This window comes from Ostrinia nubilalis, chromosome 13 (genome assembly GCF_963855985.1).
Source record: "Ostrinia nubilalis chromosome 13, ilOstNubi1.1, whole genome shotgun sequence".
Lineage (NCBI taxonomy): Eukaryota > Metazoa > Arthropoda > Insecta > Lepidoptera > Crambidae > Ostrinia > Ostrinia nubilalis.
In genome coordinates, this window is record NC_087100.1 from 10,870,978 (window position 1) to 10,898,299 (window position 27,322).

General features: G+C 34.3%; 1 protein-coding gene across 3 annotated transcripts in view; it reads right to left on the reverse strand.

Moving 5' to 3' along the window:
• Positions 1–451: 451 nt before the first annotated feature.
• Positions 452–27,322, reverse strand: part of LOC135077678 (C-type lectin 37Db) — a 95,493-nt gene continuing 68,622 nt past the window's right edge. The window contains exons 2-6 of one of the 3 annotated variants that reach the window (XM_063972243.1): positions 21,922–22,124; positions 19,945–20,016; positions 14,670–14,770; positions 3,995–4,103; positions 452–2,275 (exon numbers count right to left, since the gene is read on the reverse strand). In XM_063972243.1, coding sequence (XP_063828313.1) covers positions 2,025–2,275; positions 3,995–4,103; positions 14,670–14,770; positions 19,945–20,016; positions 21,922–22,015 — 627 coding nt within the window. In that variant the 5' untranslated portion in view covers positions 22,016–22,124 and the 3' untranslated portion in view covers positions 452–2,024. The remainder of the gene's footprint in view (positions 2,276–3,994; positions 4,104–14,669; positions 14,771–19,944; positions 20,017–21,921; positions 22,125–27,322) is intronic. The other 2 variants (XM_063972244.1, XM_063972242.1) reach the window with 2 other exon arrangements.

Sequence of the window (27,322 nt, forward strand, 5' to 3'; positions counted from 1 at the left end):
AAATCGTTATTAAAAAAACAAGAATACAGAAAAAATATATACTAAAATATTATTATAATAAAAGTGGTTATGGCAAAAAAAATATGCCTTATGAGATTATTCTGTATGAACGTTATGCGAAATGATGAGTATGCCAAAAAACTTTATGCACTCTTAAATTATGACAATATTTTTTATGCAACCGAATATGGACCCCTTATTAATACCCTAGAGTTCCAGGAAATCAAAAAGAGCATGTTGTAATTTATGAAGATAAAAAGAAAAGATTTTTTTAATATTTTTTTTTAATAAATTCACCTTAAAACTATTGACACTTAGCATAAGGTAACATTATTTATGTTTGACTATGACACTCAGTGTCCGTACTCCCATTCGGAGGTTATCAATTATTTTACAGTCGCACAAAGGAAAAGAGAGTGTTAAAATACAGCAAACATAAGTTTTACTATGAACAGAGTTTACTTTTTCTCGTTTAGATAAAGGTTCGTTCATAAATGTGTCAAGAGATGGCGTTGTAAGTACCTTGCAACGCGGTAGAATTTATTTTCCGTCTTTAGCCATTTCAATTTCGTGATTTTTTTGATGTGTTCAACTCTCTCTTTACTAAGTGCGAGATTTTATTAAATATACATCAGTTTGATGACTGATCTGGCAGTGAACACGTAGCAAAACTATCTTTTATAAAGCTTTTACACTTTTAGCTTCTAAAAAGATAATTTGGAATGAAAATGTTTTGAAGTATCAATTTTTGTTAAATATTAATGAGATTATACAATATAATAAATAAATAGTACTTGTAGTTAAACCTAACTACATACTGACCCCTTTTAATTTTTATACATTTTTGCTTTTTAATTATGTAAATATAAGATTTAATACAAAATAAAAGTTTTTTTGTTCACATTTTTTCACTCTGAGAACAAAAAAATAAACTGAAAATTATTGTATCTACCTAATGTACAGTATGTACATACACACTTAATTTACATACTTTTTACACAATAATATTATCTAAGTCTTTATTGTTTTGTAGCTATTAATAATACAATTAATTACAAGAGATCGAAGGACTGAAAATTCAATTCTTCAAAATACATTACATTACGTTTGTTGTACTAATTAAGGCAAAGAACAGATATTAAAAAAAAATATATTTCACTTTAATTTTGATTTTTATGAAACAAAATTCTGATTTACTTGAAATACCTATTTGCAGGCCGTATTTTTTTGGAAAACAAAAATATTGAACATATTTTGCAAAAAGAAAATGGCGTCTAGCACACTAAACTGGTATCACACAAAACAACAAACTACTTATTGCTAAACTTGCGAAAATATCGGGTCCATAGTCCATACTTTTAAAATAGTTTTCTTAGATTAAATCTTTTGAATGTATTTTATATTAACTCAGATTTATAAAGTTTTTGGCTTATATCATTATTCAACCATCAATATTTCGGCAAAATAATCGTTTCTAGTCGTTTTTCTATCGATTTAGGTACGTATTTTTATCGAGATTTATTCCAAAAAAACGGCAGCGATACACTTTTTTGGAATCTGTATCGAATTGTCGGTTGTCGGTAAGGTTTGGTCTAAGTGATTTCGTTTCGTAACTCGATCAATGGCCGACTTTTGTCCTGACCCAGTGAAAAGGCCATTTTTTGACACAAAAAGCAATTAAATTTTGTAACCAATACGCAAATCTTTACCCTGCTTTGTATAATTTTAAACGAAATAAATATTTACGTAAGAAGCTATGTAAGAACTGAAATCATTATACTTATTCCAATTTCTTACATAGGCACCTGAAGTAATGACCAATTTTATCATTACTATTGATAAATTGTTTTACAGCCATTTATAAACTATTATCAGGGCTAAATTAGTGTTAAGTTTGGCATAATTGCTTGGTGTCAACTACCCAATCCCACCTCATTAAAAAAGCTGATTATTAAAAGTACAAGAACCCAGAACTTCCAGAAGTTACGCAAAACAATTGAACGATAATACAATTACACAGATCCTCAATCGGTCCGCACTTCACAGATAAAGAAGGTTTCGAAGGAGCAAGGAGAGTCATTCCACTTGAGCCCTTTGTCGTCTCGATTCCAGAGTTCTAGACAATTCTCTTCTTCCCCGTTCTCGTATCTGAAGTTGTTTGGTTCTCCCGCGTTCCAGTTGACGAATGTTAAAGGACGCCCGTTGGCCATCCAGAAGAAGTTGCCTTCTTCAGCCAAGTCCGTTCCCGACGTCCAGAAGTGCTCGCGTCCGTATCCTGGAAAGATGATGAGAAGTTGTTGAGAAAATGGTCGTGTTTTGCAACAAAATTGGCCTACCATGAAACTTTCACTCGATTGTGTTGTGAAAACAATGAAGAATATGTAACATGGAGTTAAAGAAGTGGGGAGTTTATTGAACAAAGTAAGTAATTATATCATCGTGTGCCTTCTCAATCCTGTGCCTTTAGCAAGACAATGCTAGCCGCAAGTTATAGTTGCTTTCTACATGTTTAAATTAAACACATCATTAGAAAGCTGATTAATTGGCTTTAATCATAGATTAGTATAATAAAAGGTAGTAAAATGATTAGTAATTTAAGCATTAGATTACATTTCCATTAAAGTTAAAGTCCGATTATGAGTTTCTTTATGTAGTTTGTAATATCTCATAAAAATTACAATCGCAAAAGATTTGTCGTTTTCAATAAGCATTTCAATAGGTTATTATTTTTAGTATCAATTTAAATGCACAGCTGTTAAATGGTCAATTCTGGTAAGAAAATGTTGTGGTAAGGTAACGAGTAAAATGGCTGGTTGTGTTTTACTATTAAACGTTATGTGATTGCTTCTGGTATTGAAATACTCAAACACCTTTCGACTCATTTAACTTAATTTCAAATCTATATTTCTGAACGTTCGCATCCTTATTATGCTTTACTCCAAAAAGGTTTATGCGTTTATTTTATTGCGTTAAGAATATTACAACACTTTCATAATTTAATTTTTCCGACGTTTCCCTATTATACCTACCTACCTAAGAGTCGTCCAGCGAATTCGCCCACTTTTAGCTTTGTCCACAGGTCAAGTCACTGGATTGAATTTTTAAATATTTTTTCTTCCAACGACTGGACCCACTCTAAGATTCTAGAGTAGATTTTGTTAATTTGGTGTTTAATTCATTACTAAAACATTGAGGTCAGTTCCCCGTGGACCAAGCTAAAAGTGGGCCAAGTCATTGAAAGACTTGACTAAATATCTCCACTGGGAATAAAGATAAGTGATCGCTGTACATTTTTAAGCTGCTGGTATTTTCAGCGCCAAAAATGTACTTAGTTGAACGTCTAACCCTAACCTTGAGTTAAACTGCAATTAAGCTAGCTCGGGCTCGTTAAGTAACCCTTGCTGGGAGCAAACAGCGGGTATACGTTGCTGATGCTTCATTTAGCAGGGTTAAGAGTGTTCTTAAGGCAGGTAAACGAGTGAGCGTGGCGTGGCATGACGTTTGTAGACGTTTTAATGCTCAGAATCTTGCAATAGCTTTTTTAACCGACTTAAAAAAGGAGGTTCTCAATTTGACTGTATGTTTTATTCTCTCAGCAGATGAGATGTTTTTGTGGTTACACCACTTGTCTGCGAAGAATCTGGTTTCGATTCCCGGTAGTGATTAGTGATAGGATTTCCGCCTGACTACCATCTACTACCATCATCTTACTTAAGTATGTTATCTCAACAACGAAGTTAATAGCGTTTATGTATTTTGGAAGTTGGAGGTAAGATAGTCAGTTCCTCTGAAGAAGGAAAGGTGGAAGACCTTCACTTTTCAATCAGGGTCCAATGACAGTTTAACTTTCCCCCGGGACAAACTTGACCTTCACTGGTTGGATTTTGTTGGCCATCAAGCTGTAGATCCTGGCTACACAGGAGTTGCAGCGGTGGGAAAGAGATTCCGTATCTTTTACGAAGTGGTAAAACAAATTATGTAGATTATTAATTACCGGAGTCCTTGACGTACTGCTCGAGTTTGTCGTTCTCCTGCTGCGAGGAGATAGAGGCCAGGTGCATCCCGTGGAACCGGCAGTACTGCTGCGCCTTGAACCAGTTCGCCTGAAAACAAACAAGTTATTTGATTAGCTTTATTTTTCAAACATGTCGTAACTTAATATTCGTTTCAGCCAAATGACGTCCACTGCTGGACAAAGGCCTCTCCCAAGGATTTCCTTAATGACCGGTCCTGCGCTGCCCGCATCCAGGTTCTTCCCGCGATTTTAATTTTCTAATCAAGAAATAGTTTTAAAAGTCTTAAACATCTTGACCTCTCTATTTTTTTTGCTATAAGGCTTAAGCGCTTTTCACTTCCCAGTATTTTAACCCTAACACTGCAGTTCGTCACAATAAAGTTATGTAAAAAATTTGTAAAAATTACCGAACGAATCATGATGAAACTTTACACATGTGGTTTAGTCGTTATAGCACAGTAATAGTAAAGCAGCCTATAGATGTTTGTCAACAATAAGTTTAAGTGATATTATTATGATCTTCTAAAGAGTAATACCATTAAAACAATAACCATCGGATTGCAAAACTTATTATACAACTCTATTTTTTGCAAGCCTTAAAACTCCTTAACACATGGATGGTAACTACAGTGTAACCTTAGCCTTACATGTAATTATACCGACTTTTTTCTTTTTACGTTTCTAATGCTACCATTCATCTTATTATTACTACTGCGATTCATATGAAGACTTTCGCTATTGAGTCAAGATTAGTTTATTGCTCCTATCACTCTAACGTTCGTAGGTGCCATTCAGTGTAATAACCAGGTGTTGTGTCGGCACTTGAAAAATAAAGCCTTGAATACACTATGTGGCATTTCCGAGGTTTGGTTCACGTTAGTTCTCTCTCTAGAAATAGGTATCAATAAGCATATTATTTCAAATCCCGGTCCTGCGCGTGCTAACACATTTTGAAGAAATGAGTTAATGGCAACCTGACCACTGACCAGTGAACTGGCTTAGCGCAATTGCATTACCCGTCTCTATGTGAAGTTTCAAGTACTTTTTAAGTATTATATCTTGCTATTCTTCAAATGATGTTAGTTCTCCATCCCGTCTATTCAAGTTGAACTCAAAAATTTAACGGATTTTTATGCGGTTTTCACCAATAGACAAGTTGATTCTTGAAAAAGTTTTAGGAATACATTTTGTCAATGAGAATAACAGGATACTTATGATAGGGGGGTGCGCGCGAAAAGTATTTGTATGACAGATTCAAACGAGTGAAGCCGCGGGCAAAAGCTAGTATTCGATATACGTCACATTAGTCCCCTATGTGTCTATAGGCTTATCGCTTTCTAAACAATCGGCTGGTGGTTAGAGACACGCTTTGTTTTTGTTTGCTCGAGTGTCGAAAACCACAATTAGTTACATTCATGTATTACATAAGTAAATGCATTTGTAAATTGATAAATAACGACGTGACAAATTGTGAGCAGGAACAGGGTTATTTTCTTTACATTACGTTGATTACTTACTTAAACAAGTATGATTTTGAAATGTATGATTTGCTAATATTTTAACTTAGTCGTATGCAGCAGTTGAAGCTAACTTAATTATGTTTCGTTAAAAAGCAATAGCAATGCTTTTTATTTAATTTTTTTTAAGTACCTACTACCATTACTAGTTTATTTGTTTCTTATATTTTCATTTCAAGACTTGAAGAATTAACCGTGCATTTATGTTGGATAGGGGGTGAATCAATTAGAACAACAACAACCTAATATTTAAGTTATAATTAGTTAAGTATGTAATGAAAATTTAAGAAAATATTCTTAAAGATTAGAACACAATTTGACTGTGGGTCGCGTGATAAGACATTCTGTTACAAACCTAAATCCACACAGACGAAGTCTCGTGCAGATGGAAAATTTCAATGTATTAAGTAACACAATATTAACATAATTTGAATATCGCAAGTTTTACGTTTGCATGGTAATAAGGTTGCGGCCAAAAGACGCTACAGCGACCTTGCACCGAAGTATCATTAAAAAAAGACATTCCTGCGTTTTAGAAAGGAGAATTTCAACGAGAATGACTCGTTGTAGCTTTTATACAGGGTGAAATTTAAGTCATTGGCATTCTTTTAATATAAGACTCTACTAATGATACCTACATAGTGCATTTCCCAAATATGAGACAAATGTAATGAGATTTTTTGTCTTAATTTTTCTGTTTGTATTGGTGTGCTCATAAAACTAGTTTAAAACTATTGTACAATCGATATCACATTTTTGTTGCAAAATAACACCTATTACATCCAAATAAAATGCCACAGTGTTAAGTTTGATGTGCTGTCGTCTGTACAAAATTTTAATTAAGGATTAACTCATTGGATTTCTCTCATATTTGGGGAATGTACTGTGTAATGATGCATGAGTAGAGTCTTATTTTAAAAGGATACCAACGATTTAAATTTCACCCTGTATAAATTGTGTAGTCACAGCTTTAAAATTAATCTAGAACTTATATCGTGCGTGCATGACCTAAACAAGTCAATGTTCCAATTGTTACACAAAACAAAGGATAGTTAGAATTAAAGTTGAAATAATACAGTGGCAAGCTGACCAAACCGGTTACGGTGAAAGTACGAAGTCGGAATTTCGTTGACTTGTCTGATCTCGCGCAAATTACCTACGTATAATGTTGGTAATACAGTTTTATAATAAGGTAATGGCTTGTAATTCGTGATCTTGAGCAAATTATAGACGCGGCTAAGAAGATTGAAGGAATAATCGTAATTTGGCAACTTGATAGATGTATTTAAAACATTAATTGGGGGAAAGTCGTTATTGGACTAGTTAATGCAGTGACAACCGGAAGGGTCAGATTAATTGCTAAACTTGATTGACAAGGTACGTATCAAGGGGGGTTACTACGTAAAACGTTTTCCGAAGCTTCGAATGTCGCTATCCCTCTCACGCAAAGTAAAATGCTAGCATAAGCGACGGTGGAAAGGGTCCGTGGCCGAGTCCCCCAGTTTTCGACGCACCCGTGGTCGACGCCCCCGGTCAGTTAAATTCGATTTGAAGCAATTTTTAATCAAATGTACAGTCAGGCACATAAATGTTTATAAACGAATAAATATTTATTAGGCCAGTAGAATTAAACACAAAAATGAATCTAATGAAATGAAAATAATTCCTACAAAAGTTTTTTGTTTCTTACTACTGCTGGTTTTGGGTTAAAATTTTGCTCCCAGATTGCATAAATAGCGTCAAACATGCATAGTTTAGTATAATAATTAGCTTGTGAAACTTTTTTCGTTGACTGTACTTAGTGCAAAAGCCGAAAAAAATATGATATTAAATTTATTTAAATCGGGGGCGTCCACCACGGGTGCGTCAAATACTGGGGGACTCGGCCACGGACCCGACAGAAAAGACCCGAAACTACGTAACAGCGGTTCGGAGTAGCCCTGCAGATCAATCTTAAGGAACTTTTGATCATGTTACCGTTTGAATTTTTATCAGACATCTTGAATTTACACGGCTTCTTTGGGATATTGACCACAAACAGGAGAACGTTTAAAAGTATGTTACTGATATTACAGTATTAGAAGGTTATCTTAAACATCTGCTATGCAACTGTTAGTGAACTAGTGAATCGCGAATGACGCTTTCGGGAATGTTGTACTATTAAAAACCCAAAAGAACACGTTGTAAGACCTTGATTTTAAAGGTGATAGCAGAATTATTTTATCAAGAAACCAAAATTAAAGTAGGATCATTAGCTTCTACATTCCTTCTATTATGTAACTAAATTATTCTGTAAAAAACTAGCCAAGTCTCGATGGAGCTGCTTGTTTATCTCTAAAAAGTAATGAAATCTAGACAAAGTCGTGCCAAGTCTATGGTTCCTTACTGCAATTTCTTTATTATTATAGTTAGTGTTGTGTGACTTGGCCGTTGAAGGGTACAAAACCAGAGGTGCGATTGTGTAAGGCAATCGTATTCATTTGACAGTTCATAACGTACGATTATTCTGTCAAACGCTTTGTTTAACTGACATTATCGTACGTTATGAACTGTCAAATGATTACGATTGCTTTACACAATTCCACCTCAGGTGCTCCATGACACCATTGCACCAATCTGTCGCCAGAACCGCTACCCATTGACGATGGAAAATTGCCACTTTGAAAACGTTGATTCAATAACCAGTCAAGTAGGCTTGATAAAGCTGCGTATTTCAATAATACTTTATGTATGATTATCTTATAAAGATTGTTCAACGGCCAAGTCACACAACATTAACTATAATAATAAAGAAATTGCAGTAAGGAACCATAGACTTGGCACGACTTTGTCTAGATTTCATTACTTTTTAGAGATAAACAAGCAGCTCCATCGAGACTTGGCTAGTTTTTTACAGAATGTTTTTGGTGGGATTTCACTTCTTTTTGTAGAAAGTGGCATAATTATTTAACGTCGTCGTCTTTTCTTTTAAAATTATCGACATTTTTTTTACGATATTAAACACAAATAAACTAAACGACCTTTAAAATGGACAACAAAGCAGAAGTTGTTTTAATAACTTAACCTTAGCCAACCTCACCATATAATAAACGAATTCAACGAAATTCAAATATTTACACAACATTCAACTTAATCGACGGGGCGATCTAGAAATTAAAAAATATCTGGACACCGCGGTGCAGAAAAATGACGCTCAAAGTGCTAGGGCCATCTAGCGGTGAGCGGTATAGGCGAACACCACGGTGCCGGTGTGGCGCTAGTAGTATTGATTATGAATGTGGTGTTACTCCAGCTCTTCGATTTTCCTAGTTTTTATAGTTTTCCCTTTATGTAGTCATTAAACCCTAACTCTGTACCAAATTTCAGCTCTCTGAGTTTATGGGAAGTACTAGTTCTATTTTGATGATCATCAGTGAGTGAGTGAGTGTCATAAATGCGAAACTTTGTTTTCGCTTAACTTTGAAACTAAATGACCTACAGACTTGAAATTTTGGATTTTAAGTATGTGATTATAGCTTACTAGATAAAGAAAATTTCAGGGTTCAGGTCTTATCCAGAGGTTCTCAAATAGAGGCCTGAAAATGCGGCGAAATGGTTCCAGTAAAGGATGGTACGGCAGTGTTTGCTTCGCGCTCGACTTGGCGGGGGCACTGCCGTGCCCCCAGATTTGCAAATTAATTTACTTAATTGATGTTTCGATTAAAAACTATTGAACCTAAAAAGTAAGTAGCGCAATTTGGTTTTTAAATTTTTTTGTCTTCATTGTCTATACCAGGGATTCCCAATTTTTTTTGCCAAGGAACCCTAATTGATTATACTTTTCCTAGCGGAACCCTACTTTGATAAATGGAAATTTAAATGAAAAACAATAAAGTTTTTAACTTTTTATGCAATTATTTGTAAACAAGTCGGTGCGCGCGAATAACGTCGGTCACGAAACGTGGGATAATATTTTTTACGGAACCCTTGCGGCCTTTCCACGGAACCCCAGGGTTCCGCGGACAACCTTTCGGGAACCGCTGGTCTATACCTATTTATTTGTTAGTCAGAAGAAAAAATATCAGTTCTGATTTTAGTCATAATGATTCCCATTTCATGTCATCGCTATAATATTATCCAAAAATTAGATAAATGGTGTCTATAGAAGCACATTTTCAAGCTATCAATGTCACTATTTATGCAACCTGCATAATATAAATGATCAAGAACTGTGTTGTCAATCGCCAGACGACCGTTAAGTTGTATTATGACGTAATATCATTCTGTACCACCTGACGCAAACTAGGATTAGCATTTTGGAGAACATCCTCAATAAATTAAGTATATTCAATAGAATTTTTCGAGATAACAGAAAGCGTGTACGAACCGACGAATAATTAAATTATTAGATCTAATTTTAGGCTTTTCTCACGAAGAATTAAGCTTTAGGTTTTATTATTAGCTACCATCTTATTAATTCAAATGTTTCTGCCATAACCACATGGTGACAGTTATTTCGATGTTCATATGCCTCTTACATGACAGGTGCGATACTATCACGGTGATTAATGTTCTGTATTGCATCAACCGATATTACGCAATAGGCATCTGTTTTCGGCTTACTCTTTGAAGTAGAGTTAGTTATCACTTGCTATTTATTCAATGTCAGTTATATTTTTTGTATTTAACAGTTCATTACTTGATTCATACGTTAATAATTAATTTAATTACATTAAATTAATTATAATGTGACAACTCACCAATTTTATTGCAAGGGTCCCTAACTAACGAGTTGCCAGAACTTTTTGTCCATGGAAAGAGACCTCCATTAGGATTGAGATGAGTTTCAATAATTAGTAGAAGATATTGTTTTCCGTCACATGATCTCCTTTAAAGTAACTTTGTAAGGGCTTCGCTGTAATAGCTACTTAGAAATGGACGTGTTCGTTTCTTAAGTACCTCTACCTACTTAGAAAGTACCAGTATTGTACCACACATGAATTATTATGGTTGTTATTGTCTCTCGTATTTAAGTCTCGCAACACGACCGTAGCAGTTAATTTAGGCCTTACTACGGGCACCTGGGTGGCACTTTGTTCATAAATTTGACCGCGTACGTACCTAGTATAAAGTTGCCTACTTGCCCAATAGTTGAATTAATGGCCTGTGGAATTACAAGGCTTCACATGCAGTCACTTGAATCGGAACCATAATTGTTATAGGATATGGGTCAGTATGCAATACACAGGTGTAGAGATGCTCCCCAAATGTCACATCTACCAGGGCTGGTTTCAGGTTAGTGTGAAAATTTAATGAAAAGTATTTTTTAGAATGGAGAAAGAAAGTTGTGCCTAAAGAAATTGAAATAAAGTAAAATAAATATGTTGCTTTAATCATCAATAAATCTCTATAACATTAAACAGTCTATAATCTAAGGAAGGAGTCATCAGCCCGTTTTATACCAGGTTTCTTTATCGTTACTTGAATAAAATATTAAGTCTTGGTAACGAAATAAAGCTTTTTTAGCAGTAGTTTTTTATAGGGTTTCGCACGAAGACGTTGCTGCCCATCTCGTGCAGGATTTAGTTGCCTCTTACGGCACGCCTTCTGTTGGCGGTGGGGAATGGTATTCTTTACGGCACTAGTAATTCGTCCTTTCATGCCTTAAATACAGCCCTGTGCGATGCGGTCAGTGTCGTGTTTCCAGCAGACTTCGCGCACGTTAGTGCCGCTACGTCGACGCCCGGCTAATTCCCTGGACGCCTGACAATGGAACACCTCATTGACCGCCGAGATTAAGCTTACATTCGGATTATAGGTACCTTGACAGGTGATTGGTCATTCTGATTAACAGATTATCGGAAATGCCCTACCGGAGTTACCTATTACAGTGTCATATCGCGCTTTAATGAATTTTAAACTATTCGTTGCAATCGAAATTAATACAAATTCTATTTCGACTTCGACAGTATAAAAATTTATAATTTGGTAGCTACTCTTTGCTCTTATAAAGTTAAGTCGTTAGATATAAACTGACAAGCACGGGTTAGGAGATATGGCTCCCTACTGCTAATAATGTTTCAGTTTGCTCGACTTTAGTTTTTTGGAAGAATACTTAACCCGATCATATAAGGCTTCAACTAAAATGCATTTCCTTGAATGTAAACAATACAAGCAGAGCAGTCAATCGTGAAACAGGGCCGAACTACGGATGCTCTCGCAACCATTTTCCAGAATATCCGTTAATGCAGGCAAGGCTACATCCTAACCGTTACATTTATCGGACCCGGTTTAAATGCCGGATTTCCAACTATGATTTTGATTACTATGAAGCAAGCAGGTTTGTACAACACGTGACTAGAAAGATCGCTATGTATAGACTGAAAATACTGACTCTATGAATCATCGGATATACTTTTTATGTTTTGATATCCCTTTTTTTCTTTTGATACACTTACTTATAGATCTTGAATGGAAAATAAGTACACCTTTTATGACAGAAAGAAGATAGAGAGAGAGAACTAATCTTCTAATTTCATGTAGATGGTCATAATATTTATGTAGACTAGAGCACCAAGTCGTATTCGGTAATGTATGTATTCGCTTCGGATAAATAAATTGTGTCAACACCACACGAAGGATACTGCATTAAGTAACTCAATCTATGTTAAGAGGTTATGGTTCATTGGATTGAGGACATATCACTGCATGAGTTACTTCGGTGTTCTCAACTGGCCTATTTTTGCAAGGATAACTCTTATAATGCAAACAGCTAAGGACTGGAATTCGCTGCCTGCTGATATCTTTCCCGAAAACTATAATGTGGACCTTTCTCAGGCGAGAGTCTATCTGTAGGCATTTTGTAGATGTATCATGTTATCATGTTCCACCATAGACGCATCTCACTTAATATCAGTTGCGATTGCGGTCAAATACCTGCCTTGTTCTGCACAAAAAAAACAATGAAAATTCTCCCAATGCATTTAGTGTGGACAGTGTACATTCGCCCGAAGATTTAGAAACATCTTGAATGATTCAGCATTCATCAGTTTCCGGTCATTGAAATGTGAAAATACATTTACAAACAATATTAATAATAACATTTGTAACTCAACAAAACGAATATTGGAACCGGTTTTAACAATATGCAGGGCGTGGTGCCATGATGGAGTGTGATGAAAGTGGGCTTGCTCATCAGAATCAATCCATCCATTTCAAGACGAGTGTAACTATGTCAATGTCAATCTGAACACTGATTTAGATGAAATTAAATATAGGTAGAGTTAGTTCGAGCGAGACCCGAAAATATAATAGAAAAATAATATACCCCGACAAAGTCTGCATATAATACTAGCTTTTCGCCCGCGCCTTCGCCCGCGTGGAATTTTGTCTGTCACAGAAAAACTATATCGCGCGCGTCCCTGTTTCAAAAACCGGGATAAAAACTATCCTATGTCCTTTTACCGGGACTCAAACTATCTCTATGCCAAATTTCATCAAAATCGGTTCTGTGGTTTAGGCGTGAAAGCGAGACAGACAGACAGACAGACTGTCGCATTTATAATATATTGGAAATTAAAATAGTTTACTTCTACCGCTTACAGGCAAAAGTGAGTCTACTACTTCAAAACTCTGTTGTGCTATTACTTTTGCATCTGAGTGAAAGAGAAAGCCGAATCGATTAAGCGACGTTGCGTCACGTGGGATGCGTACGCGCCGATGTTGTAATGATGACGCGTTTTTCTTGTTTTCGTTTGACAAATATTTTGCGAGATATAAATAAATGCGATTGAGATCACGTGGTCGGGGGTCTACGTAATTTACCCGAACTATTGACACATAAAACAGAAGGGTTAAGTACATAACGTAATAAATAAATAAATTGACTGAAAATTTAGTAAAAAGGTAAAAAGTAAGATTTATTATGTTTACTAATGGTTAAGATGTTATAAAACCGGGAAATCACCTACTTAGCTTTATTGAAAAACGGCAAATTAAAATTTATTAAATGCCTACTTACATTTTATGTGTCTACAAAGTGAATAAGTACAGGATTTTTTGCATTCTACTGCGTAGGTAGAGTTACATTTTTGTGCTAGTTTTTGTTCTTAGTTATTTGATCGTAAGTAGGTGTATCTATAACTTGAATACGATATTGTTATTACATTCTAAAATATTAATCTTACGGAAAAATATTTGAAATAAATACTGGGTGTGTAGACAACAACTGTACTTAATTATTGTTAGATTTTATGCCAGCAACGAAAAACTAACTAGGTATTTCAAGTTAAACACAATGACATCTAATGAAAGTTATTTTCAGTACTAAAAATGGAACTTTGAATATTGATTTGTTAATTAAATGAAAATTGGTGAATTTAACTTTGTTTTGTCACCTAAGAGGTATGGTACGTTTTACTTTTCAACTTGTTCCTTGCACACCCTGTATTTATATTAGAAAATTGCGTGATTAATATTGTCAGCCTCAAATACAAGGACATTATTTTTTCAGATTGCGGACGTTTGATTAATATTAATTTGAATATTATCAATTGAGTGGTAGATAAATTACAAAGATACAATTCACTTTTTCACACCTGTGAAGATTAAGTAGTTATTTAAAGGTTCAAACGGATACTTTTTTTGTTACTACTGAAAGTTCACGGTCAGTCTGACTTGTCATTAGTCATGTCAAATACTCAGTAGGGTTCAATTTAGACTAACTAGATAATTTATGGTAAAAAAGTAGTTAGACCTTTTGGATCCATATTAGCTTGATTTTTTGTTAATACAGAACGAGGAACAATATTATGTGTAAATAATTCATTTGAATTGATAATTTCAGTTATTCAATATTTAATAAATCGATAAGAAGAACCTAGTATAATTATTCTTCGATAAAACTATTTAATTGTAGGCCGTAAGTATAGTATCATTCTAGTGTTCAAGATATTATTATTCAATTGAATATTAATTTAAACTAGAGTTTTGAAAGTCCTAATTAATTATTTATATTAAGCTGACCTCTAACGAAGCCTGACATATTTGTGCCTAGTTTAAAAAAAACCTCGGACAGAGACATATCGAAACTATAAGGGTTCCTTGTCAGGACTACGGAACCCTAAGAAATTGATACGTATGATTATTTTATAGCTTACCTTGAAAAATATGCCTAAGTAATACCGCTTCTCCCCCGACTTGAGTAGAGGCATTGTCCACCGCGTGACACCCAAGTCGTCGTCGTTGCAACTCGTACATTCTGAAACAAAAACAAATCACAATTTAATTGATGTTTATTTAGAGCTGGACAGCGAATGAATGCTAATTTAACAGTCTGCTTTTTCAATATTTCAGATGTCTGAACGTGGTGGTTAAATTAGTTTGAATATTCAACGGTAAAAAAAATCTCCGTTCGCTGAAATGCATTTACCTATCTTTTTCTGAAAACAAAACTGGCGGCAAGAGTGTAACACGTCAAAGTTTTTTTTTAAATCGAGCAAATCTTTTTTTCCGTTTTATGTAATGTGCGCTTTTTCTTTTCAGCCAGCAACATTTTGTTATTTTGATTTTTTTTATCGCAACTGCCTTATTTGTCGGCAAGTGGTCTTTTTATTGGACTAAAAACAAGGTTCGTTTTAGAAGTATGTAAAACATAATTCGATGAGGATATTAATAGAAATATAGGCTATGAAATATTAATTTCCTGATGCGTAGCGATATGTATTATACATTACAGGATTCCTAAAACTGAAAAGTACAGCGTACTTAGGTTATTTGTATTTTCATTTGAATTAAAACATGAGATGTAGACTTTGGTCACCATCAGCTGATGTTACGACGTGCGCACGCGACGAAAACAACCGGAGTAATTTCGGCGAAAGTGGTTTGACTTGCCAATCATAATTTGGAACATCTTAAGGCTGATGATACACTGGATAATTTTAGTTACCTGTTGAATTACACATCTTCTTAACGTAATAGTGTTGCGTCAATAGAAGGTAGAGTCCATGAAAATACCGGCAAGGAAAATATCTGGTTAATTTAAAAGAAAAGGTTGAAAATTTCAATGAAAATTCGATTCTTATGAAATTATTTCGTAAATAACTCAAAATACCAAAGTTTAGAAATGTCAATTTTTTATCAAAAATAATGAAACACTATTGATTTAGGTATTAAGTAGATAGTCTTTATAGATTTTCATCCATATGAGACATCGGAAAAATTTTATGGCCTATGCACATCACGTTTTTTTCCTACTACTACTTCTATGTGTATAGATTGGGTCTGACCCCGACTTTCGTGTGTATCTCGACTTTACATCGTTACAAACGCGCGTCGACGGTATGTTAAACTTAATAAACGTTGTGTGCTTAGGGATTAGGTTGGAATGTCTTTGCCATAAAAAAAAGAAAAAATATTTTCATTCCATTTCCTATGACGTGGTCTTTGCCCTAACCCCAACCGTTATGTCCAAAATTGCCCGCCCATTTTTCTCAACTCGTAAGTCGTATCATGACATGACCACACTATGTTTCCTTTTGCAACGCATAGCACGCAAGCCTTGTGCAATGATTAATGAGAGGCGGTGAATGTGTGTGTTAGATTTTCTCAGCAATACATCTTTTTGTATGACATCCTAACTCATCTTTATTATAATGCCAGAATTTTTGCAATGGCGGCTGTCGACGATTTTGTACACGAAGATTATGAATTGCTCATGCAATATTAAATTAACGTTACACAGGAAATGCGTTATTAAGGTTTATGTTCCTATTTATATCTTTGACTGAGAGACCAGCCTTTATTTATTTATGTCAGCAGAAGCCCACTTTCTTAATAATGTCATTTACAATAATGACGACTTACCATAAAACTTTTCCCCTTTTTAAAAGCCCCTTGGTGATGAGTTACGGGAAATCCCACCTTAGTTAGTGATTACCCTTCTACGTTATTTGTACACCGACGGCACAACAAGTGCAACAGTTGCATCGCAAATGTAGCCCATATTTTACGTGAAATAAGAACTATCTCAATATCTACATGTCAAGCTTGAGGTGCTTTTGTACACTTAGGCCAAGGGTATAGTGAAGCTAAAGGTGGCGCAGCACTGAACAGATTCAAGCGAACAAAGACCGTATGCCATTGATATACAGTTTATATTTGTAGTTAAGTTACCTGTAAGTATCATCATTGCATTTATTATATGAATGAGTGTATAACTTTCGTTAATATTTTTATGGCTTCTTCGCTTATGAATATTTTCATTAAATCAGTAATTTCTTACAACAGACATGTTGCATTGGACGTTTTTTCCAATTATGTCTGTTACGTGTGTGCTGTTGAATGCTTTTGTGCAATTATAATAATTTATGTGTTTCCTGATTAAAAAATACTTGTTGAACTTTTTTGTGAAGGTTTGTAAGGACACTTTATTTTTATTTTTTCCAGGAAAGGTTTATACTGAAAGGTTTAATATACCTACATGGCCTACAGATTTTTCTTTTTGAAACTGAGTGTTTCTTTTCCTTTTAATTTAGGTAAAACGATCTAATTAAACATCGATTAACTTCTGAGTCATTTCACAATTTCCCTGCATGATAGCTTATATTAGTAAGTTATCTGGCTTATAACATCACACATAATCAGCAGCCTTAGTTGTTAGATAGCGTTATACATGCGTCAGATAACTATCTGAAACTTTATCAGGAACCGGTTCAACCCGTCCTAAGATCTGTAAATGCTACATATAAAAAACCGGTTGCAAAAATTTATGTATTTATTAGAATATTTAGAAACGTTTTTATATGCGCTAGACTAGTTTCGGGTGTATTCTTAAACCAATATTATTCAAAGATTCGCTTATTTTTATGAACTAACTGACCTTACGTCTGTCAGCTTACTCACAAAATGGAATGCAAAATACATGAGTGGTATTAATTTATTGGTATTGGAACTCATGACTCCTCTGCGTGCTAAAGCGCATAATAAACAAAAGATACGATCTGCCAAAATAAATGCCCATAGCGTTGGCTTGGACGGGGCATTCCGCGTGTGGATGCTTGTGCTACTTTTTTAGGGTTACCAAAAGAAAAAAGAAAAGATAAAGTCGGATAGAGTAAATAATTTTTTCATCTAATATGTAAGTCTTAAACAATGTAGATAAAACATTATCATTATTTGCAAGTTGCTATCCCATCTGAGGTAGTAGATTTTAAAATTCTAAAACTTTTTCAAACCAACGTTTTTCTCGGGTTCTAAAGGTTCAAACCAACGCGATCAGCCTGCGTGCGCGATGGCGATCAATGCGTTTGAGTCTGATCGCCATAGCTATCGCCATCATGCACGCCGGCTGCACGCGCTTCCTAGCCTAATTCTATTGTGCATTCTAATTCTAGGTGATTGACGTTTGGTTTGAAAAATATTATTAAAATACTGTTCTACAGGCGTGTAACTTTAAATACTATTAAAAGCTCCTGCTAGCATCTAGGTGGGTACATCAAGTATTTAAATTATGTTAGGCTAAGAGCAGGAAAATAGCATTTTTTGGTTTATTCGCCGACCCTATAACCACCCGTGAAGGCATTTTTGAACGGCCGCCGAATATAAAACACTCAACTTCATGATGGGAATCTCATTATACCCGCAAACGGCGGATTATTTAATTTATCGACACTTTTTGTGCGCACACGCTGCGATGCTTTCGAGGTTCCAGAAGTGAGATGTGGTCATAATAAAGTATGCGGGTATAATCATAAATATTATTATGCTCATCCCAAAACAAGATGTTTCATCAGTTTTGTAGATAATTTTATTAAATTATTGCTGAGTTGACGAATAAAAATGCTTTTACCTTTGTGCATCCAATATAATAATATCTCGAATGTCAGAAATAAAGTACCTACGTTTTATTAAAAATAATATGAAATACAATATACAATGCTGGGGACATCTGTAAGTTGGTTTAAAATTATGTGCAAGTCAGTTTTGATGACAAGTTTCAGCTCTACACTACGAAAACATAAAATACAGGTAATAAATAAGCAATGACAAATCTAATTTCTAAAACTAATGTTGCGGGTGTACATGGGCGACGGCAATTGCTTACCATCAGGTGATCCGTCTGCTCGTTTGCCTCCTATCACATAAAAAAAAAAAAAAAAAAAACACAAATAAATATAAATACATATCAATTTTACAATGTCAGACACATTGACACCCATATATTACAGTACAAATCATATTGATCAATCTAGAGTCAACACTCAAGAAACAATTAAGTGGCGTGTCTTCTACCTGTCAAAATATTCAAGGAGAGTTTTGACAGGTCAACACCTGACCTCACCCGAGGTCTTCATCAAGTCACGTCACTCACGATAAACTAACTTAACCTCGAATATCATCGAAATAGGAAGTAAATAGGACGATCCTCGTGATTTTAGAGCACGCTATCTTTCTTATCAGCTTTATCGAAAAATAATAAATAATAATAAATAAATAAATACCCTTGGACATTTTACTTTATTTTATTTTTATCTTTATTTTTTTTATTTTATTTTATTTTATTGAGAAAACCAACAGCGTATTTATACAATTTTACCATACATAAATTTAACATACAATATGGCCAATAACAGGTTTCCCTTAAATTATTACCAATAGTACTAGTAAAGGTTGGAATGTTACCAATACCTATCCACACAAGTTCACACAACACTACCTAAACAATACACTACAAAACAAAGATCATCCCGATAGCCAACTCAATGTCAGTTGAGATACAGAAAATATATTATGTTATTTATACTGCGCTTCTAGTCCCAAACTAAGCAAAGCTTGTACTATGGGCACTAGACTAAAAAATGGGTACTAGAAAGCGGGCTAATTTAACTAAAATAATTTACTAAACTATAACTACGTTTAAAATATTATTATTTTTTAAATGAACGTGCTACCTAATCTATCTATAATCTGAAATCTTCTAATATCAGGTGAGATGCAGGCCAAGAAATTTCTCATTGTGGATAAAAAAAAAGCATTACCAGTATGTCAGAACTCTTTTAAAGTCGACGTTCTATATTATTTATCTATAATTTGTGGCCAATAGGCTGAGGTTCAAGGCTATTAACGGAGAATGACATAATTGACATACGTCACGACTTGCCGCGAAAATGGACACACCCGCGCCTTTTCTCAAATGGGTTGTTTGATTTTATTTTAACTGAATAATTATGGAAATTATGCGCAAGTTAAGTATGTGGCGACGTGTTTGTGTAATCAATGTTACTCGGTAAAAAATGTGGCTAATTAAAACACTAAAGAAGTAACTAAATGTTTCCTCAGAGTTTTCTTCTAATGTTATGAAAACTACTGAGGATGGGTGTTATTTTTACTTTATTATTGTATTTTACGATTAATCAGTCAAAATTTACTTACTATCACCATCATCATCTGACCGATTTGGGTTGTAGATATTAGATTTGCCATATGCTCCTTTGTATCCAGATTCTGAAATTCAGATAAATATACATAATCATTACTATGTTTTTTGGGACTTAAATAGTTGTTAAAAAGTTGCTTAGGACTTAAACTCGTTAGTCCATTTAGTCCCACATCATTGGCTTTTTGTAAGTCCATTACTTAACACAGTTTTAAAACTCGACAAAATAATTACATAGCAGTTTAACGATAGTTATACTCTGTCTTTCACTCAGCTGCGTTGATTATAATGTTATGTTTGGGAAACAGGCACTGTATTTAGCATACAATAGGTGATTTGGTTAAATTACGAAGATTTCAAACGGTTTCAGCGTTCGAGTATACAGGATGTCTAAACTTACTTACTTACTACAGTCAGCGTCAAATAATTCTTGAGACCCTAAGTGGCCAAAAAGTTGACAACATACAAAGACGTGTTGCGGGGACTTTTTGGCTACTTTGTCATTGACTGTACCTGTCTCTATTTAGGTAGGTACTAAATACAAAGAGTATTTTAAACGTGACACCCAAAGAATACAATTTTGATTGTTCTTTATATCGCTACTGCTTTTTATTGTTGTTGTAGAGCTGATCTAGTTTTTTCGTCTCTGTTCTGTTCTGACTGTTTGATAAAGCATTCAATAGCACACATTCAATAGACAGTATAGACACTTCAATATTAGCTACCCTGTATGTCAGTTGCTTCGTGTTTTTGGTATTTCCTTGATTGTAAATGTTTTAATTAGCGATACCAACCTGGACCTACGTCACCAAAAATATGATACAATCGTACGTTGGCAAACTCAAAGCAGGTTGATAAAAATTGCACTAAAGGTCGATATGCTACTTTTTACATAATGCTTTTATAATTTCGTTAAAACTGGCGCGAAGACATACAGTCTGCCGCCTTGCAAATGCAGAGCACTGGTACAGTTAGCAACTGCAATTAGAACACCAATAAAAAATATTTTACGGTTATTTTTACAAAATAACCTAATAAGTTATTTTTATACAATTAGGTATATATTGGAGTCTATGTCAGTTTTCTGCCAATGCTTCGAAAAAATAACTTTATTCTCCTTAAATTATGTTTCAGCCAAATGACGTCCACTGCTGGACAAAGGTCTCCCCCAAGGTTTTCCACAAATTATAAATCGACTTTTATAATATCATCTATGTGCGATTTTCAGACAACGACACTGTGTTGCAGTCCTAGTAAAATTGTGAAGTCTGATGTGCTGTTGACTGAACTTATTAAAACCTTTTAAGTCTCATGTCAAACCAGAATATTAGGATTTTAATAACTGAACAAAATATGATTTAATTTGCTAACGGTACTAAAGTGACCCGTGTCATGCAACAGTTTCAGAAAAGTACTTAACTTGGTAAATATCAAATCGTTCTGCTTACACGTAATCGGAATGAAAGCCTCAGTGACTTTGATGAATACTTTAATGGAGGCTTATTGCATGTTTCTTAATATCTTCCAGGTATCATTGACACAGTAAGTATCAGCTGTGTATGAGTGGTGGGTGATAAATTGGTCACATGATATTTGAGAGCACGAATTTAATTATTACCTATACTAGCACGAAGGTATAACTGTGCGAATACCATAATAATCAGTATAAGCCATATAAAAAAAAATGACACACCACAATAAAATTACACCTCCTACAATTAAAATTACACCTCATTTTTAGAAACCTGGCCTGAAAACCAAAACTCTATATTGCGAATGTGACATATTATTCAGTCCCTATAACCGCTTTTTGACAGCTCTAAAAGGCTCTACCCAGTGCTCAGTCATCGAATTCGTATATTAGGTATGTCATTTTAATAGATTCCAGGTAGAAAATAACACAACATAATTTTATACATATTACGAGTCACAATCAAAAATAAAACGTAACAAAAACAATTGAAAGTAATTACCTGTTTTTCCCAACGATGAGGGGTAGCTCACTGTGTGAGTATTGGCTATCCAGCTCATGACGATCATTACGCACAGGATTCTTCTTTGACACATTTTCACTAAAAAGTTCTAGTCACTTTAACTAAAATGGAACGGAACGTCTTTTCCCGCCAAAATCCGTTACACAACTGTCAAAAATATTCACTGTCACTTCTATTATTTGCTGTAACAATCAAAATTCACTTATTGAGTAATGTTTAATTGATTTAACAAATACATTAATAGGTGTCGCGGTTTTTAATTGATTAACTGGATTTTCGACCACATAGTGTTGCTAAACGATGCGCAGGAATTTTTTATCAAACTACATCAAGTTAGAATGTCTTTTTAAAAAGCCGCTTTGTGACCACTTGCTACATTTTAGGCAGACCTGTTTTTTCTAATTTGGTACCTATTTGGTTTACGTCATTTTATTTAAAACCACAAACTTTTTCCTCTAATGTTTAACAAAGTTAATTAATTTAACTTTGATGATTTTGAAGTGTGAAGTTAATTATTGGAGTAGACCACACACAAATAAATAACTTATTTTTAACGATAACACTAATCAGATAGCCGTACTAAGGCTGAGTTGCATGCATCATCTTACTTTAACAGTAACTATAACCTTATCCGGTTCTTTTTTGTATGGAGTTTGACAGACTTTTAACGTTTGATAAAGTTAAACTGAGATGGTGTAAACCAGCCTAAGTGAGTTTAAACTTTGTGATCATTAGGGTAGACCGGGTACAATAGTACCACGGGTCAATAGTACCATCGGCGATATTTCTTCATACAAACGACGTTAGATTGTGTGCATAGCGTCAGAATATGCGCTTTTTGTGTTTCCATCCGCTCACCAGTCGGCGGCGCTTGCGCTGAAAAATGAAGGTGTACAGGGAGGATTTTTGTTTTTTGCCCAGCCGCAGTAAGTTTTTATGTCAAATATATGAGCCCATAAGTTGCCTAATATGCTATTTATTACCAAAGTATTGTTGTCAATAGTTTATCCAGGCTCTAAACTTTGTATCGACAGCGAATTATTGGCATTCACTGTGAAAATAACTGAATTTTAGGTGAAGTTCTCTTGACTACCTACTTGGAACAAATGTACCAGTCTCCATGGGGTCATTTGTAGCGGTACAATCAACCCCGTGGTACAATTAACCCCCGGAACCTTATTTTATACTTAATATTTTAAATTGGTTTTAAAGTACCTATACTTATAATAAAATAAGTTATTATAAAACATTCACGTGGTTATTTTACATTTTTACAATTATATTTTTATAATATAGGCATACCTACCTACTGAAAAAATAGTTAATGTGTTTTATTAAATAAGTAGGTAGATGTCGATAAAAAGGTGATATAAGTACCTAAATGCCTACTTAAAATATTTTAATATATGTTTCTAAAACCCTTCTGAATATGTAAATTTTAGCTTAATTCAGTTAGTAACTAAGTATTTGAACGTTTGGTTTTAGATGCCTCGACGTAGAGTCAAAAGTACTGATCACGGATCAACGGATCTATTCCTTTATGAACAGGCTTATGATTTTTTTTTAAAAGGGCGAAGCATTAGTAGGTATAAATAAATTAGGGTCAATTGTACCAGGGGTCAATTGTACCCTCATACAAAAATAGATTTTTAAGTTTTGATTATTCTATTATTGTTATTATGCTTATTGTTGTTTCAGGAGCAATATCCGAGCCAAATAAATGACATATTATGTAGAAACAGTTAGCTTTTTCGTTTTTATGGAAGAAAAGTTATTGTTTTGTTTTTAAACTTTAGTGTTGATTTTTCATACTTGTTCCTAAATATTTTCGATCTCAATTAATAAAGAATGATGATTGTGGGAGATTAAGAGTACAGAATACTAATAAAGGTGATGATTAGATAAACATAACGACTTTTATAGCCTCATATATTATTGGTACAATTGACCCGTTGTAGGGGTCAATTGTAACATGAGACATCGTACAGTTCAAACTCGTTTTTCATTAAGTATTCGAAAGAATAGTTCAACTCTGCATGCTTAAATTTGTAGCTTAGGAGTCTAGTTTTTACAGCATACTAACAGAATAAGTTATATTTCATTAGATTTCTCAATATTGAACCATTTCCAAAAAATGGTACTATTGTCCCCGGTCTACCCTACACCAATATTGACCTCAACGGGAAGCGAACCCTGCAATCCACCATCATTAATCAACCACCTGACCAGTAATTACAATCGAATCATCGATATTTCTGTACAATAACTTCGTGCAATCGTATGTTAATGTAGGTACTATTATTTTCTGATGTTGAGCAATATTATACCTACTTGTAGGTGCATAGTAATTACTATTCAACGCATAGTTTGAACGGTAAAAGCCTATTTAGCTCTATCAAGGTCTCAGATTCCTTTACATTGTGAATATCTGGTAGCAGTAAAGGGTTTATTCATTTATTCTATTTCTGAATGACGTAGGCGGCAGAATAATTGAGTTTGCAATGAACTTTGCGACTATAGGAATTGGCTGACATTTTAACAACACAATTTTCCGAGATTTTACCTATTTCATGGAAAGTTATTTTCAGATGACATTTGCAATGTACGGCTGCGACCTAATTCTAGAGATTGATGACGTTTTGTTACATCCACTTTTAGGAAAATATTTTTCACTGGGGTTTCTTAAAAAGGTTTAGGTTAGTGTTAGCTCGCGATTCTTGAAAATAAACATCTTCAAAGCGTGGTGAAACTTAAGAGTAAAAGTTCTTCTTAAGTATTTTGACATATAAATTACCGTCATTAAAATACTCTTGTAAGTTCTATTAAGGGTAAGTATATTTTTAGGTTGTTTGTAAAGTATACTTTCATGATACGTTACTAAAATAATTTAACAAAATAAGAGCGTAAACGAAAACTATCAAGTTTTGCAGGAATTTATTTAACCTGTTCGCGTCCGGTGTTTTATTTTCCCGTAAATTGGTTAGCGTCGCCACTGTCGGGCAGATTCCGAAGTTGATCGCGTTACAGGACGTTCGAATTTCGTTACGGCCCCGTCCGGCTCGGTTTCACAGGAAATTCCCATTTCCACATGGCCAGGAGAAGGAAACTTGCTTTAAACCAGTTTCAGTATTAAGTCTGACAAATTGATTTCAGTTGCAAGTCACAAAGGAAACCAAAAACAAGTAAAAAAATAAGGTGCAGGTACTAATCCTTAAGGGATGTACGAGTTTATAAAATTATGATGTTGTTAAAAAGTAATTGACTTTCAGAGAACACTTGATGAGGGATTGCGAATTCCAAAATGACATTAATAGTCCCGTTATAAATCAATATTAATTAAAAAAGCATTTGCATAATTGCATATTTATATCCGTCAAAATTGTACTTCAACAATGAATAAAACAGGCCATAATTGGCGACTCTCGATTTTATCGGAATGTTCATAACGATGTGCCATATCGATGGCTCCTACGTATAAAGGCGAAACTGCCGCTTACGCCTTTTTCCAATTATTTAAGCAATGATTTCACTTTGCTCAAATCTATATCGTCAGTAAGAAAAAAAAAATTTTTTTCCATTAGATACAAAATAAAATTTTAGGCAAATAGGCGTATGTGCAAAACTACGCCACGTATAAAGCCCAATCATACGATTCGTCAATCTATACGAGTAGTTGCTTACATAAATATATATTTTTTATAATCCAAATCTTAAATAAAGCCATGAAAATATTTAGCAAATTGTTTTATTTATAAATTATGACACATTATATAGTTATTTAATTTTTAGCGTTAAGAGTCGCATCTCAAACTAATTTGAAAATTATAAATAACTTGAAAAAATCGAACTGCCTAAGGCATCGTGGGTTCAATTCCCGCCTTAGGCAGTTCGAATTTTTCAAGTTATTTATAATTTTTAAAAATATGACACATTATGTTAAAAGACCTAACTAAATCTCGAGCACAGTATATGGGCGTATTTGCGTTAAAACGTATAACGATACATTAAACAAGTTTTTCTAACTGATTTATTATTAATATAGCACATGATAACAATTAAAATAATAACATGCATAAATAAAGAGAGTAATCGCTTAAAATATTATATTTACTTTGTCATTTAAGTCTCTTTACGTTGAACAATATACATGAAATTATAGAAATATGACGACGTAAAAGGGCAATGCGTAAAATCTCAAAATATATAAGAAAAATATAAAAATTGATAACAGCAGTAGCAAAAGCATTACATGTTAAGGCTAAATTTGAAATTTCATTAAATTCGTTTTAGTAGGTCAGAAGATATGACCCAAAAATATGGTTCTGGCCACTTAAATGGCTCTCCTGTAAAATCTATTTTTTTCACTTACGCCAGTATACGTAGGAGCCATCGATATTAAGCCTCGGTGCATCTTAATGGCTATATTTTACGGCGCAGTTACACTATGCGGGAAGTTGATCGACATACAGGTTGTCCCAAAAAGTAGTTTCAAGACGAAGCCCAGAGGTAGAGCATCAGTAGAGCTACCCGAATCAGTTTTGCGTTTTTTGATAGTTTTCGAGTTATGATTGTTTTAAAATTCTTTTTGGTCACTGTGACGCGAATAGTTATGCTACGCCGCACGGAAAATATCGGTTGCACCTCGGGATGGCCGTCCGACCGAGTTTCCCAGGAAATTGCCTGCCGCACGGACCAGGAAACTGGGCGGCTATCGATATGTAAATAAGTTATTTAGTGTAACGGGAATCGGAGTCTGCTGAAGATTAAACAGAAGCTTCCAGTTTCTCTTCTGTGGGGGTTTCCTAACACGTAAAAAGAAATGACTGCTTTTTGTCTATTTTTTGACTTGCATGAGTGTAGCGTGTAAAGTTTAAATTTATTTATTCAACTTAGGGCTGATTTATCAGTCATCGGATAAGTTTTAACGGAAGAATAAGTTTGGCACATTACAGTTTCAGTATGGGAAATATGTTGATAAAAAAAGATATCTGACTACACAATAAGTGGGTAAGGTGTATTATCACAGAATAATACAGTATTTATTCTGTGATAATACTCCTTGCCAACTTATTATTATTAACTTTTATTAACGTTTGAATTCAGAGCCTCTTTGCACAGTATTTAAAGTAAAAAAAAAATTACAACTGTTTATTATCTTCTAATTATATAACTCGTACATGCGTGTCAAAGGATTGTACACCGTGTTCTTGTTAACTTATAATTGATTATAGGATGCCACTTGATTCAGATGCTTTTTGCTTGCATTTTTCGTAGACAAAAAACGATACTATTGCACGTTTTTAGAGGCAACCAGTTGTCTGCGCTAGTAAATAAGAATAAGTAGAGTATTTTCGTCTATTGTGAACAGGTTCGCTTGCCA